The following is a 15,862-nucleotide window of genomic DNA, read 5'->3' as shown; positions in this document are numbered from 1 at the left end:
CCTTCAGAGCAAGAGATCACAACTTATACTACTATTAACGAAAATCAACTGGATGTCTTCCTGTAACAGCTCAAGCACTTTACAGGGGATTACGGTGAATGCCATATGCAGAAAATAATCTATTGACCTTTGTAGCATGAGGACAGAGTAAATTAGCTTAATGCCCCATTTAATGTTTGCTCCTTGAATTGGACTTATCCTTTTTTAATATCCTTTTTTCCCTAATTTTACTGAAACACGACTTTCGAAAATCCAGTTATTAATTTAATAGAAATTTCACCTTTGTAATTTCAATGGTTAAGGACACATGGTGAATATTAGCAACAGAATATAATGTAAAATCCAAAACAAAGTTTTAAATACATCAACAAATACATTTATGGCTACAAAAAAAATTCTTACTGAGAAGCAAGAACTGTTAAAAATATGCACACAAAACTATTACAGTAAAATTAATCAATTTCAATGTATTTAGTTTCTTGATTTTTTTTGCTGATTCAGTGGCATGTGGTCAGCATTACTGCATTTCTTTCCCTTTTTTGGAAAGGGGGAAGGGGTCAAGAGTGTTGTCATTGTCAAGGGGATCTGTAACCAATGCTGGCTACAGGACCTCTACAGAACCAAATAAGTACAGTAGGTTGAATGACCTTTGTGGTGATCTTCTGACTCTGTTTTCATATTTTTTTTAACAGAAGTGGCATGCTCTGTCTAATCTAAATCTCTTTAGAAATCTGGTATTCCAGATTACAGTTGAATATACTGTAGTAAATGCCTTGTTTCCTGCACATTATCCACATACAAAAGTTATGACTGTGACTACTCATCATCATAACCTATTTTATGCTTTCACACACTATTATATTGATGACAGCTGTACTGTACTGTATGTAATTGTACAGAAACACCATTTTTTATGGAGCTGATACTACTCCAACTGATAGTGGAACATTGCTTCAGAATGATTTCACAGCAGAAACAGTCAAGGATATGTCTTAAAACCTACCAACCCACAGTGCACTGCTTTGTCATGTTTATATTGAGAGTGCTTTGCTGTAGCAAGACTTCTGTGATTCACTGTGCTATAGTAGATCGTATTTACAAAGAGGTAAAGAGGTGCATCTTACAGCAGGAAGAGACAGAATACATTTTTTATTCATAATTATTTTTCAGTTACTTTTATCCACATTTTTAAATGTTTGTAATTCTAACATTAGTGCAAAAATGTTTGTAGCCACAAAACATATAATGGAGAATTAAAAGGAAATGTTAATACCTTACTTTATAATGTAATATTATAGCCACTTGTATACAGTACTGTGTCATATCTCTAGAGCCACATACCTTAGTTTTTTACAAAGTTAACAATCACTCTTTGATATTCATTGCATTTATAGTATTTTATACTTGCTTTTCATTAGAGATAGCAATTGTTCTTACTATGAATTCTGTAGCGCCTGTCACAGTTTTTGGTTAATTGTGTTTTAAAATACAGCTTAGTGATGAAGATTGCTCTTTTTGGTCTTGTAAAGCCTTGCAAAAAAAAATCTAGTTACTGCTTATTTGGAAAAAGTGCTTGATTACACTGAAATAACATTATAAAATGGAAGTTTTGTAAATTGCTGGAATTACACTTATCAATGTGGTAGAGAGTTAAATATGTATTTTATCTCTGGAAAACACTGTATCCATTTTCTTCTCTTAAACTAATTAGTAGTGATCATGGGCTTTGGATTTTGTATTTCCATTATGTGTTGGATCTGATGGAAGAGATGGAAGTGCAGAGCTTAGAAAATGTGACAGTGCCCATCCTTGTTTGGAGTCGCTAGACAGTCTGACAGCACTTCTGTTCTATAATAATGTCTCTCTGTATCCTGACAGAAGAGAGGACATTAAAGACATGGCCATATCTGCTAGTTAGAATCTGGTAATGGATGTTTAAATGAGGCATGCAGGAAGCCTGAGCTGCTGTTTGTATGGATGCTGAATTGTAATTTAGGAGAAGAAACAAAGGTGCAACCTATGCATTTTTGATAATGAAGCCAATTACACAGATCCAGATGCCCATCTTGTCTCTGTGTCTTTGTTTCTGTGCTGTCTGCAATTTTTGAAGCCTGTTCCATTTACTGGTAATATGTTTCCTCAGCTTCCTAAGTTCTTTTTATTATGTCGGGTCAGTGTGGCCCTGCTCAGAGGTGTCAAGCAATATTTATGTTTTCAGTGTTTGCTACAGCATTTACTTATATACACGATACTGGAGGTTGTTCTGAACTGCATGCAGCAATGCTAACAAAGAATGTGATAATGTCAAATAGAAATGCAAAATACCTCTAAGAAGTCGTTTCGGTTTCATTTTTTTAAATTCACGTTTGGGTTTTCAGATGTTTTTCTTAGCCCCAGGATGGAACTGCCAGTTCTGAGGCAAACAAGAATACTTTAATGTTTTCTTTGTCAAGGCCATCTATCATTTCTCTGTCTCTGAGAAGTTTGTAGTAGTTGATGATTTTGGGTGGTCTCTGCTTGCTATATGTTTCTTTTAGTAACTTGGGAAAGATGACCTACACGAAGTGCAGTGCTCTACAAGAAAAAACAACTTTCTAAATCAATTGCACAGTTTCTACCAAAATGGTTTCATGTTTGTGAAAAAATGTGTTTAAAATCTCAAATCAGCTTATACAATATTCTGTATGTGAGACCTCTGTATACTGTACTGTACTCTAAATACCTCATGCTTTTATTTAACAGAAGTGCAGAAAATGCTCTCTAAGCCAATGTCAGAGTAAGGAAGGAAAAAACATTTGTTCAGTACTACATGGTACTGTAATTTGGATTCGAAATGTGCTACGTACTGCTATTGAGAGGACCATAATGCTTGGAAAGTATTTTTTTCTGCAGCATTCACGTATATACATGCATTCCACTAACTGTACAGTATATGGTATACTTTCGGTGAATATATTTTACTCTCAGATCAGTGGAAGATTACAGTATGGAAAGACTTTAAAGAAAGTCTTAACCCTAACCCTAACCTATGCCAAATCCATATCTAGGGTTAGGGATAGGGTTCCTACAAAACATAGGCAATTTTTGATTGCATGGCTGTGTTTCTGGACAGGAATTATATTTAGGAAATGTCATATTTTCATGTTTTCTTCACATTTTTTTTCTTCCACATATGGCCATATGCAGTACATGCTTTGTCCTATAAGGGAATGTTGTCCAACTTGCACTAAAATTAAAACCTCCAAAGAAAGTGATTATTGTTTTCAAACTCTTGCATTTGCATTGAGTGCATAGGCATATTAACAAAGAAATCCAAAACTGATGGTGTATTCTAGACTCTTAGCCTAGTTAAGCCTGAAACCATGCTCATTGAGAACACCATTCAACATGAAATTTCCCATAACAGAGCGCTTGTCAAAAATATAATTTTTCCATTAGGGATGTAATCTGTTTGCTTTGGTTAAATATCTTGATTCAGTGAAATATCTTGATTCGGTGAAGTATATTTTACACTCAGATCTGTGGCACTTTATTTAAACTCTTTGAAGAAAGTCTCAACCCTAACCCTATCCTTCAGTAATTTGACTTCTAAGACAGCAAATGGGCTCAAGTAAGTTTTTTCCTGTCATTCTAGGATGCTGTGAAGTATGGACCAAAAGCCCATGCAGACCTCGATGTTCTAACATTTAAGGAGGAGCAGATGGAGTATATTCGCTGGAAGAAGGAACGAGAGCAGATAGACAGAGAACGGGTGGCGCGGCACAAGAATGCCAAGGGACAGTGGAGACGTGCTTGGGATATTGATAAAACTGAGAACATGTAAGTTTCTGCAAACGTTTATGATGTCTTGCAATGGGCAGTAACAAACTTTTTGAAACTCCTTTGCTTGATAGTTGTAGTATATTTTATCTACTACTGCAGTATGCATGTCTAAATACAGTTTCCCTACCATTAAACTATATATTGTGCTCATCCTTCTCTTTTCATTAGCTGTGCCTCTATTATCATTTCTACATTAAATTTATGACAGTTTACTAGGCATCATCACATGATATCGTCTCAACATACTGGTTTTTACCGGTCACCTGTACAGAACTCTGATCACACAAATGAAAGATGTTCAAAATGTAATAAATAAAATATTAATGGCTTAATTATATGTACCGCATTCTACATTCATTGGTCTAAATGTTACAAGCCCTCACTGATTACAGGCTGGGTCTCAGAATCCACAAGAACAGCTTGAACAGGGTGTTGCATCAATATTGCTTGACACTTCAGAGCAGGGCCACACTGGCTCAATAGTATGATAAGTTTTTATATATTTAAATCCCAGTTCTATTCCATCTCTTCGCATTCCATTCATCTAGCATCATGCCTCCATCTGAGATTGTAACGATAGTAATGGCGCATAGGATTGAACTACACATTACATTACAGTTGTACCAGTTCTCAAGAGGATCAATGTGTGAAATCTCTATTCTTCTGGCCAAAGCTGGTGATGAAAATCTCTCTTAGGCTCTTCAAGTCAGCCACTCAGTGCCAAACATTAAGAGAGCCTGTTCAGTTGAGTTAACGTTCCCGATATTTTGACAGGCGAATTCATTAATAGTGGACATTTACTAAACAGTAAATAATGAGAATCTTATTTCATAGACAAAACTATCTTTATGGTGTATGAAGTAAGTTTGGCAATTATTGCATTGCCTTAGTGCCTCCTTATACAGATGCTACATTTGTTGGTGGTTACAGCTGTTTTAGAATAATAGGATTCATAGTAGATATTCTTTTTTCTCTTTAATGTGCATGTTCTGGAAGGAGATACTGTATGTCATCTTAAGGGATTAAAATAGCAAATCAAAATGTTTCAGTGTTAATGGTAAGCTCATCTTAGAATGGAGAGAGCCTTCTAAAAAGACCTTTCTTTCAGGGACAGAGAGAGAGCTAAGCTGGTGAGCTTTTTTCTTATGTAGCAACTTGCATTAATTAAAAAAAAACTTTTTAAAATGTTTAAAAAATAAATTACTCTTAATTTTTACCCACTCACCTGTTCTCAGGCCTAAAGTTTCGGATGATTCCAGCTACAGTGAACCGGCTCAGATTGGGTTGCAGTCCTGCTTCCCGCATACTCATTCCATGGTTGATTACATGATTAATTAGAATGGCTCTTATTTCATTTGAAATTTGTTGTCTTCCTCTTCCTCCATTTCTTCCCCTACCTCTTGCTCTGCGTGTTCTTTGTTGCTCCATTGTTTTCTATACTGACCACTTCTGTGCCCTTTTAATATTAGAGAACTGATTGAAAATATTTGACTGATTGCGTTTGTTCAGGTGAAGACTGTTGTAGTTTATTGTCACTTTGAGTGTTACCACGTGATTCACGTATTATTAGTAATGGCCCATGTTTTCTTACAATGACTATTGTGCTTATACATTGAGGATAATGTGAAGTGTTTTGGAAAATGAGTCAACATGAATTTCAAATTGAGTTTAAACAAGTAGAATGTGTGTTCAGTTTTGCAGAGCTGGTGCATTGTTCCGGGAATTTTGTATTGAGATCAGATCGCTCTGTGTGTGCATTTGGTCACAGTGCATAAGCAACTGGGAAAAACTGTATAAACTAGCCAGGCCACACATAATGTACCTCTCATGTGTCAGCCATACATTCTATAATAATTTTTTCTATGGCTTGTTTACATCACTAGTAGAGAAATAAAATGCTCCCTCTAAAGTTTCAACTCAAAATTCTAGAATTTCAACTTAAGCAATGTAGACACATGTTTTAACCCAATATGTTGGGCTGCTTCTTCATGACCCTTGTTTTATAACACATTGGATGGACAGAGAACTGTGGTAAATTTACAGTAGTTAAGTTCTTTGATGTTTTTATGAAGCTAATTACATTACGCCACAGATATAAAAATCAAACAAGAAAGACGTATTTTCTTCAGTTTCTGGAGAGGATGAAAAAGTGATGGAGAGGATTATTTGAAGTGGAACAGATTTTCAGTCCCACTGTCACCTCATCAGCAATGTAGTCAAAAGGCTGGACATGATGATTTGGCCTAACAGTTATACTGTATACTGTATTTGCTCTTACATGTATGTACAAGGCTTTAAGTACCACTATACTAAAGTCCTAAACCAGTGTCCCCCAGTTGTTTTCTACCATCGGCCACTTCAATGAGTTATCATAAAATCCAGAGCCAGGATAGAGTGTTTGGGTATGTATGATTTTCTAAAGCTAAACTATTATCCTTATTCTGGGTATTATAATGATAAAAGTTTGTTTAAAAAAAACAAGTATAAAATTTTAATTAAATGTAGCAAATGTAGATAAATAATGTATAATTAATTATTATTATTATTATTATTATTATTATTATTATTATTATTATTATTTGGTGGGTCACTGGTGCTGATGAGCTATACTCCTCTGTGACTTCAGCTTTTGCTTTTGTTATCACAACAAGTCAGTTCTGCATATTTAGGACTTTAATCTGCTCCCACATACAGTATATCAAGAACTCACATATTCTTGGTATTCTTCACCATGTTACAGTACGTCTTACATTTAACTGCAGGTCTTTAACTGGAATTAAGGTTGAGTGTCAGTCTTAGGTTGTAGTAGGTTGTAAAATTCTTTACACGAAAGAGATTAATCACTGCCCTTCTTGCAGGTAATAGTTTCTTAATTGCATTTGACAAGTGTAAATCCATTTAAGTGCTTACAAGTCCTTTGAGGTTTTCATTCAATTAGGAGTTGCTCGTTCCTAATTTGAAGTGCATAAAAATGCTGGATGAATCAAGTTTGTCGAAGAGGACCTCATGCAGTGTTTAAAACGTCTGTTTTAGTGTAGGTGGCTAAGTAGCATAATATTTAAAGCTCTACATAGCAACTATACAGTATCTTACTTAATCGTCTGAATTGAAAAGTTATTTTCAAGAAAACAAGTATTCACACTAATTCATATTTTGTTTTTTGAGGGATGACAAGTCTTCAAGGGCTGGAAGTAGAGGTTCCTTTTTACTTGGTAGCAGTTTTAAATAAGTATCTGGAGGCAAATCGTTGAAGAAAAGTGTTTGTTTTTGCAGGTTAAGGGTCTGGAAGCTTTCAAATGTGGATTTATAAACGACGTCCAACACAGAATGGAACAGCACTCTGATAAACAGCTTTTTATTGTACAAGCAGTATGAAATATAATTGAAGGAAAGAAGGGCTATTTTTAGCTTGTTTCAAAAGGTTTGAATGCCTTTCCTTATTTGGGATTGTGTGATAGTGCACAAGGGACAGAAGGGATTAGGAAAAGTTTCAGTGTTTACAAAAACAGAACCGTTCCCTTTGAAATGTGAGTTTGTTTCTCACAAACCAGAATAGTTAGATTTACATTGCTTATTCTAAAAATACATCAGTGTTGTAATTTCCTTCAAAAGCATAACTGGCTTTATTTAATAAAGAACAGGTTTTAATTTTAGTTCTTCATTTTTCATTTTGAAAGTGCACTTAATCTGGAAAAGTGACTTTTGCTTCACTTTAGGATAATTTACCCAACTTGCATTCTCTGCTATTGGGATAGACACAAGGTATGCCTAATAAGTGGGTTGAATGTAGAATTATTCTCTCTTTATTTCTTTAGGTTTCGTGAAAAGTTTATCAGTGATGGTGAATCTGGAAATAGAAGTCAAAACAGAGGTGAGCTTGTTAAAAAAGACAACCCATTTAACCTTCTTGTATCCAATTTTTACAAATGAATTATGAGAAAAAATAAATATGAGAAAAGGAATTAACAGACAAACACATCACACAAGTGTAATAAGCAATATACTGTAACTCAATGTGCTTCTCCCTTTGATTAGAATAAATTAGAGCATGAGCCTAATAATACCTATGAATTTGTGATGGTCTCTGAACAGTTAATTGTTTCTGTTTCCCATTAGTTTTACACATTCATTATTATATCGCATCACTTATCCAACTGACGGTCATGGTGGCCTAGAGCCTATCCAGGGAAACACTGCACATGATACGTCCTGATAAATCCTGGATGAGATACCAGTCCATCACAGGGCACACAGACACAAATACACACATACTCACCTCATCCCTGGGCCAAATGTGAACCTATCACCATGTCTTTGGACTGTGGAAGGAAACTGGAGCACCTGGAGGAAATGCATGTGAACTCAGGAGTTGAACCCAGATCCTCAGCATTGCAAAGCAAAAATGCTAACCTCTGTGCCACCATGCTGCCCTCTGAAGTATTCATGTTCCATACATTTTGTCATATTGCAGATATTTAATTAATACACTTTGTAATATTTTCTGAGAGGGATAACAATAGTTAATATAAATTTGAATCCTTAAGAGAACAATGCAAAGTTATTGTTTGGTGTAAAAAACATTAGAGTTAAGAACAATGTTTAGTAAAATCATGTAATTTTTTTATAGAGGGAGGGATATCATACAGAACTACGTATATAAAGAGTGTTTACAAAAAGGAGGTTGTATTGTTTAATAAAAAATTAAGAAATGGTAGTTTTATCATTTAATGACAAGGGGTTGCTTCGTTATTACTTTGTGTTATTCGATGTGAAGGTCTTAACATTAACATGAAAATGTTAAGTTAAATCTAAACATGAAATTTATTTTTTAGTCTTTGCTGTGCTATAATTTAAAACTGAGTGGTTTATTCAATTTTTTAAATATGGAATGCCACCAATAATATCTACTAATGGATTTACCTTTAAATGCCTTTAGTATGTGATTTAACTATAAAGGTGTAATGTACTAATGCTAATTGTTTTTTTTTTATAACGACAAATTGAGAGGAAAAATAAACAAATTCCTCAAGAGGCAGTTTACAAATAGCAGAGTGCCATCATGGAAAGAGTTGGGTTTAGGCAGCCAGGAATAATGAGAATTCTGTGAAACAACAACTTCTGGAACTTTTCACTAGTTTTCAGCAGTAGCGCTTCCAGTTGGCACTAAACCTTTTGTAAAGCACTATGAGGCTTGTAAACTGTCACAAATTGAACAACTTGATGAGTGTGCAGGTTGTGACACATGCAACACATGATGTTTTTATGCACTTGTTTAGAAAAATATGCATTCACACTTATATGTACTGTATGTGTACTGTACATACTGTATAACTAGATGAACTATAGTAATGCATTTTTTGCTTTCTTAGATCAGTGAGAAAAAATCCTGAATAAAGGTATTTAAGATTGCAATATAAACAATTGTGAAAAATACAAGTGGCAATGACTTTCTGTACTTTCAGGCACTGTACCTGTTTTATCACAAGTTTGGTACTGTATGTACAGTTTGTTGCTGGTTTCGTAATTCCAAACCCTGATGCTGAAATAGGTTAGTACAATTGATGTTGTTAATATGAGCTGAAGGACATAAACATGCATGTGAAACTAATACAAAACAAGATTAGACAGCAGAAGTCCACACTGCCAAGTGTCATCAAACAAGCTTAACATCAGGCAAGTGGTGAATCATTCCACATTGAACGAAAAAAGTGAAGGTACCATAACATACAGTAGCTTCACTAATCTGCTTGTTTCCAAATTTGATTTGTTTAATACTGAAGAACAGATTTTCAGATTACGTCTCTGACCTCTTTTTTTTTTCCTAATGAAAGCTGAAAATCTATTAGTATAATACATTCTCTGATATTGAATTACTTTTATTGGGCAGTGTAACCAAGCAGCTGTGTCTTTCACCGTCTGTGGCGGTCTGCACTGTAGCTGTGTGGCTTAGAGGCCAGTCAGAGAAAAAAAAAGTGCAGACATTTGCACAGGACAGAATACAGTCCTGGCAGATTTTACTGTGATAGTTCAGAACACAGGTCTAATATGCTAGGCCTAAAGGCAAGATAATTTAGAATATATATATACAGGATATAGAATATATTTGCAGCATAGTTCCCATAATCTAAAATAACGTTTGCAGGGTGCCAGTGAGGTTGGAAAGGTTTTTACACCAGAGTTGGTCCAGCCTCAGACCCATTTTCAGAATTTCTCTGGTTATTAATGATTATAGCAAATAGGATGCAGGTAACCCTACAAAGGGTTATACAGTATGTACAGTATACAAACAGTTTGTTTGTGAAAGTCCTCCAGCATCACACTACCAGGTTAAAGGGACCTGCACAGGCATTTAAATATTTTGGAAAAAAGCCTTTTTTTCTTAGATGTTCCAGAAATTAACATTATTAAGTCCTGAGAAATGAACAGGTAACATATTTAATTTTTCTGACACAGGCAAATTGCAAAAACAGAAAGAGATTTAAGTAAAATATAAATTATGTGAAAGTATATTTTTTGTCAAACATAATTTTTTCAGCTATTCTGAAATGTGTTTGCTGTTGTTAGTATGGCAAAATGTAGGTGTCATTTCAACACATATTGCATAGTTTTGGCACCAGAAGTCTTTCCTGTTCTGTTCAGTCCATAAAATCATTTTAGAGGGCAAAACATGCTTGTTCTTCATAAAAGGACCAAACTCCTTCATAGAATGTAACCTTGTGACAAAAGCAACTGATATTTTGTAATTATGTAAATATTTATTTAAAAAATACATTCAGGGCATTTACCCTGATGGATTCATATAACTTCAGTAGATGGACTGTAGTTAAGGGTTTTTTACTTTCTTTTTGTGATGTCTGCTTGACTACTCAATGGACATTCACCTCAAGGTCATGCTCTTTAACGCTGTTTGGTCCTTTTAGGAGGAGGACGTATGTGCTGTATCATCTCTAAAATGAAAGGCACATTCTCACATTTATAAATCATTTTAAAAGTAATTACAACACCTATTCCTTTTGCATAAAAGGAATGCAAAAATATGGTTGTAATTCACTCCCAAAATGTAGTTACTGTGAACCCCATTTACAGTAACACCAACCTCCAAAATGTAAATGTTAGAAAGTGATCAAAATAATAATATTTACAGTAATACTTATGCTTACTTAATAATAATCATATTGTTACAGTATGTGAGTATGAACCCTTTAACTAATTAAGTTTGTTTGTGTTGCACAGTTGGAAGAAATCCAAGGAAGTTTAATCCAAGATTATCTGACCCTGAAACAAGAGGTTGGTATTAACCTTTCTTATAAAACGATTGCCCATAATGAGTTGCCAAAATTGTAGTGTTACTTCAGTCCATCTCTGCAAGTTCTGTTAATAAAATAATTTTTAATATAGAGAATCTGAGCCTAAAGTCTGTGGGCTGGGTACCATACTTTTCCTTCTTTAGTTTGGGGTTTAGTAGATTAATTTTTTTCTGTATTATTGCTATACACAGTCATTTGCCAAATATTAAGAAACCCATACTGGTTCTCTTATTAACAAAAATAGGACCTGAAGAATATGCCACACGAGTTTTATATTATATAAATATTTTCAGTCCAATCTCATTACTAGAAGGATTGATAAAAAGTTAGGTTAAAGATGGAGAAATGGTGCTGCCTGAGGACAGCAATGAAAATATCTCTCATGCTCAGGGGTTTTGCAGACACTTGTTTCTGAAGTGAATTTTAAAATTGCAGTATGCTTTTCATTATTAAGGTCTTCAATGAAAATACTTGCATTGCTTGAAAACTGAGACATTGTTCCCAGATCAGTTTTTTTTGTTAATTTTTAAATGCTTCCAGTTGAACATGGAAAACAGAAAACAACATAATTTCACTTTGAGTGTATTGCTTTTCTGGGGGATTCATTATCTTGATAGAACCAGAATTTCAGTGTATTTCAGTGGAAGTCTAACTGTTTTAGCTTGTGTGTTGCCTACATTTACAATTTCCATCTCCAAATTATTATACAATACAGTCTGTGAAATAATGCATCTCTTTCTTCTGCATGAACATGATGGAAATAGCAAGAAATTATTTTGTATATACTGTAGTTGTTATAGTTCTCTTAAATTCACATATTTGTTTTGCTGCATCTGTTCAGTTTTGCAGTACAGTACTTAAATGAAATCAATATTAGTGTAACTTTATTAGATTACCTACAGTAATTATGTTTGCTTATTTAGCTTTTATTATCTCTGTAAATTGATTATGCATTGTGGTTGACCTCACAGTTCTGTACCCAAAACAAAATATTTGTTTTTGTTGAATCAATCTAGTGCTCAAAGTATACTCATCACAGTCCTTAAAGCTTACAGAATTTAGAGAGTATTAAAGTATTAAAATATTAAACCAACCAAATGAAGCACATTTAACAGATTAGAATAGTGGTTTTGGGTTGCAATGTCTATTTTAATTGGTTACTCTTGGGTTCCCTATTTATTTTGTTATAGGTTATATGCATCGCAACAGAGAAAAGGCTTCCAAAAATGTTCCAGTGGTAAGCAGCAAAGCAAAAGGCAAGGATCGTCTGACAGGGAGAGCAAGAAGGTAAGGTTCCATAGAATTATTAACAGAAAAAAATAATGTTAGACCCTAAGAAATGTTACAAATGAATGACTAGCAGGCCCAGTTTCCTTAGCTGGTTGCCAGTAGGCTATTGATCTGAGGGTCTCATTCAGCTCATTTTTGAGAGGTCAAAGGATGAAGAATCTGCTTCAACAATATAACTGCACAGTTTGTTCCAACCCCTTTAATTTAATAAGATCTTATTTTTTCAGACCTAAATATTTAAGTTCTGCTTCTGTCACCGTGTGCTTGTTTCCTTTTGTCCTCTGAGTGGTTCTCTGACTTGACTTTGTCAATAATTTTAACATTCTAAATACTATCAAGCCCCTTAGTAGTGTCATCTGTTTAGGATAAAATAAATTAAAATTACATTAACCTTCTGTTCAAGGCATTTCTCTGGGCTACCTTTGTACTGATTCAGCAGCATTTTCTTTACTCAGTTATACTGTATGGTGACCAGATTTAAACATAGTAGTCTAAACAAGACTGTTACTGTAAACACTGTAGACTGTAAACAATATTTTACAAATATGTTGCATAATGTTCATATAATAATTCCTCATTTATATTCTAAACTTGTCACTATACTGTATACCCTGTATACAGTATTAGAATTCAGTTCTGTTAGAATTTTGTTCCCAGCAGGTTTGACTAATACTGTAATTCTTGCAATGCAAGACGTTAAGGTGGCAACATTATCATGGTTCTACAGTAGATACTCTGTTCAGCTTTCAAAAGGTGAATTATTGTACAACTTCACACCCAAGAGCTCATATTATGAGCTTGTTCATTTGGTAAATGATTTTGTAGGGCCTAATTTAGAGAAAAACAAGTAACAGTATACAGAATATCACAAGTGATTCGTTGCACATTCAGATTGACTTACAGTGAACAAAATTATTTCATGCAAAGGAACAAGTAATAAGTTTATTCCATGCTGAAAAAAAGAAGAAAGAGAACACAACATTTCAGCCGTGGAGCCTTCTTCAGGTGCTCACATATTACTTGTTCCTTTGCAGCCTACGCATGCTGACGCAGCTACCCACCAAAATTATTTAATGTTTATGATTGTATACCTACTCATTCTGTGTGAGGTGGGGTGATTTAATTTTAACCTGCTTTTTTAATTTTGTGCATATCCATCCTTCTTCAGGAACTGCACAGACTTTTCAGGTGATGGGAAAACTGGTCTACACTGCACTTGACTCAGAGATGGTTCCCTTGAAGTGGCCTAATTAGAGCTCTCAAGCCACCCTGCAAACCATTTTAGCTTACGTGAGCAAAATTAGATAAGTGTTGATCTAGGGACAGGTCAGCTGCTTGCGAAGTCTACACTGCTGTTAGGAAGGGGAGTTAAGGATAGGAAGCAATCATCTGTAAATAACACCAGCAGGTTAAGCTTACCCTCTCGCCCCCTTGTGAGGGGGTATATAGATGAAATACATACATACTGTAACTTTCTGGTATGGAGGGATTTTATATGACTTTTCCAACTCTGGTTTGTCTTGTGTGTTAATGTTTTGAGTTAGGGGTGGCCATGGATAAAATCATACCTTCATTAGGTAGAAGCAAGAGGGCTCTGGTAAACACAAATTAACCATGAAGTACTGGGTTTGTTTCTGATTTAATATTTTAATTTAGGCTAACATACCTAGTTGGCAGCACTGTATCTGTTGTTGTAAAGTTATAAGAAAAAAACACTTTTATATTAAAAGTGGAAAATTATTATTTTCTGTTACCATTTACTGTTTATGCTGAACATCAGAGTAATATTAGGAATAACAAACTTGACTGCTCATAATTCTGGTTATACAGTATATTGAGGGCATTAAAACCCACAATAAATCCTACTGGTTGCAGTACTCATCTCTTGTGTATTATATACTCTCAGTGTGTACATACATAAACAGGTTTTCATAACACTTATTTCCTGTTAGTTTTATGTGTGATCCAAGATTATAGAATGCTTGCCAGAACTGGTAACTGTTATAGCAGGTTTCTTCTGGACAATATTCAAGGAGGAAGTTTAGGAAAGAGAAAGCATTGCAAGGTTGCGTAATGCTCAGGACATTATTTCAGTAATAGGTTTCAGTGTGTTGGGTACAGTTCTGATTCACTTCCTTATCACACATTGTTATCAAGGCTCCTCATAATTTTTGTTTGTTGTTTAGGAACTGATTCTGCAGTTACAGTAGTCCAGTACACAATTATATTATTTCTGAAATAACATCATGCAAAAGAGGCACATAGGTTATAAAAATTAATACAAAATGCAAAATAACTAAATGATATGTCAATTATATGACATTAGATACTGTATGGTAGCATAGGAAACAGCATCTAAATGTTATTGTTTCACGAAAGAGCAGACTCTATATAGCATGTTACAGTGCCTTGCGAAAGTATTCGGCCCCCTTGAACTTTTCAACCTTTTGCCACATTTCAGGCTTCAAACATAAAGATATAAATTTTTTATTTAATGTGAAGAATCACCAACAAGTGGGACACAATTGTGAAGTGGAACGAAATCTATTGGATTTTTGAAACTTTTTTAACTAATAAAAAAATGAAAAGTGGGGCGTGCAAAATTATTCGGCCCCTTTACTTTCAGTGCAGCAAACTCACTCCAGAAGTTCAGCGAGGATCTCTGAATGATCCAATGTTGTCCTAAATGACTGATGGTGATAAATAGAATCCACCTGTGTGTAATCAAGTCTCTGTATAAATGCACCTGCTCTGTGATAGTCTCAAGGTTCTGTTGAAAGCGCAGAGAGCATCATGAAGACCAAGGAACACACCAGGCAGGTCCGTAATACTGTTGTGGAGAAGTTTAAAGCCGGATTTGGATACAAAAAGATTTCCCAAGCTTCAAACATCCCAAGGAGCACTGTGCAAGCGATCATCTTGAAATGGAAGGAGTATCAGACCACTGCAAATCTACCAAGACCTGGCCGTCCCTCTAAACTTTCAGCTCAGACAAGGAGAAGACTGATCAGAGATGCAGCCAAGAGGCCCATGATCACTCTGGATGAACTGCAGAGAACTACAGCTGAGGTGGGAGAGTCTGTCCATAGGACAACAATCAGTCTTACACTGCACAAATCTGGCCTTTATGGAAGAGTGGCAAGAAGAAAGCCATTTCTCAAAGATATCCATAAAAAGTCTCGTCTAAAGTTTGCCACAAGCCACCTGGGAGACACCCCAAACATGTGGAAGAAGGTGCTCTGGTCAGATGAAACCAAAATCGAACTTTTTGGCCACAATGCAAAACGATATGTTTGGCGTAAAAGCAACACAGCTCATCACCCTCAACACACCATCCCCACTGTCAAACATGGTGGTGGCAGCATCATGGTTTGGGCCTGCTTTTCTTCAGCAGGGACAGGGAAGATGGTTAAAATTGAGGGGAAGATGGATGCAGCCAAATA

The 15,862-nt window shown here is 35.1% G+C and overlaps 1 protein-coding gene across 2 annotated transcripts in view; it reads left to right on the top strand.

Annotated features, from left to right (window-relative positions):
* ccdc9b (coiled-coil domain containing 9B) overlaps nucleotides 1-15,862 on the top strand; it is a 58,107-nt gene that overhangs the window by 31,844 nt on the left and 10,401 nt on the right. For both annotated transcript variants that reach the window (XM_088648524.1, XM_088648525.1), the window contains exons 7-10: nucleotides 3,635-3,819; nucleotides 7,638-7,693; nucleotides 11,056-11,109; nucleotides 12,320-12,416. In XM_088648524.1, the coding sequence (XP_088504650.1) occupies nucleotides 3,635-3,819; nucleotides 7,638-7,693; nucleotides 11,056-11,109; nucleotides 12,320-12,416 (392 nt within the window). The remainder of the gene's footprint in view (nucleotides 1-3,634; nucleotides 3,820-7,637; nucleotides 7,694-11,055; nucleotides 11,110-12,319; nucleotides 12,417-15,862) is intronic.

Source organism: Lepisosteus platostomus, chromosome 10 (genome assembly GCF_059453375.1).
Source record: "Lepisosteus platostomus isolate fLepPlt1 chromosome 10, fLepPlt1.hap1, whole genome shotgun sequence".
In the NCBI taxonomy this organism is placed as follows: Eukaryota; Metazoa; Chordata; class Actinopteri; order Semionotiformes; family Lepisosteidae; genus Lepisosteus; species Lepisosteus platostomus.
The sequence above is the reverse complement of the archived record's forward strand: the minus strand, read 5'-3'. Positions and strand labels throughout refer to the sequence as shown.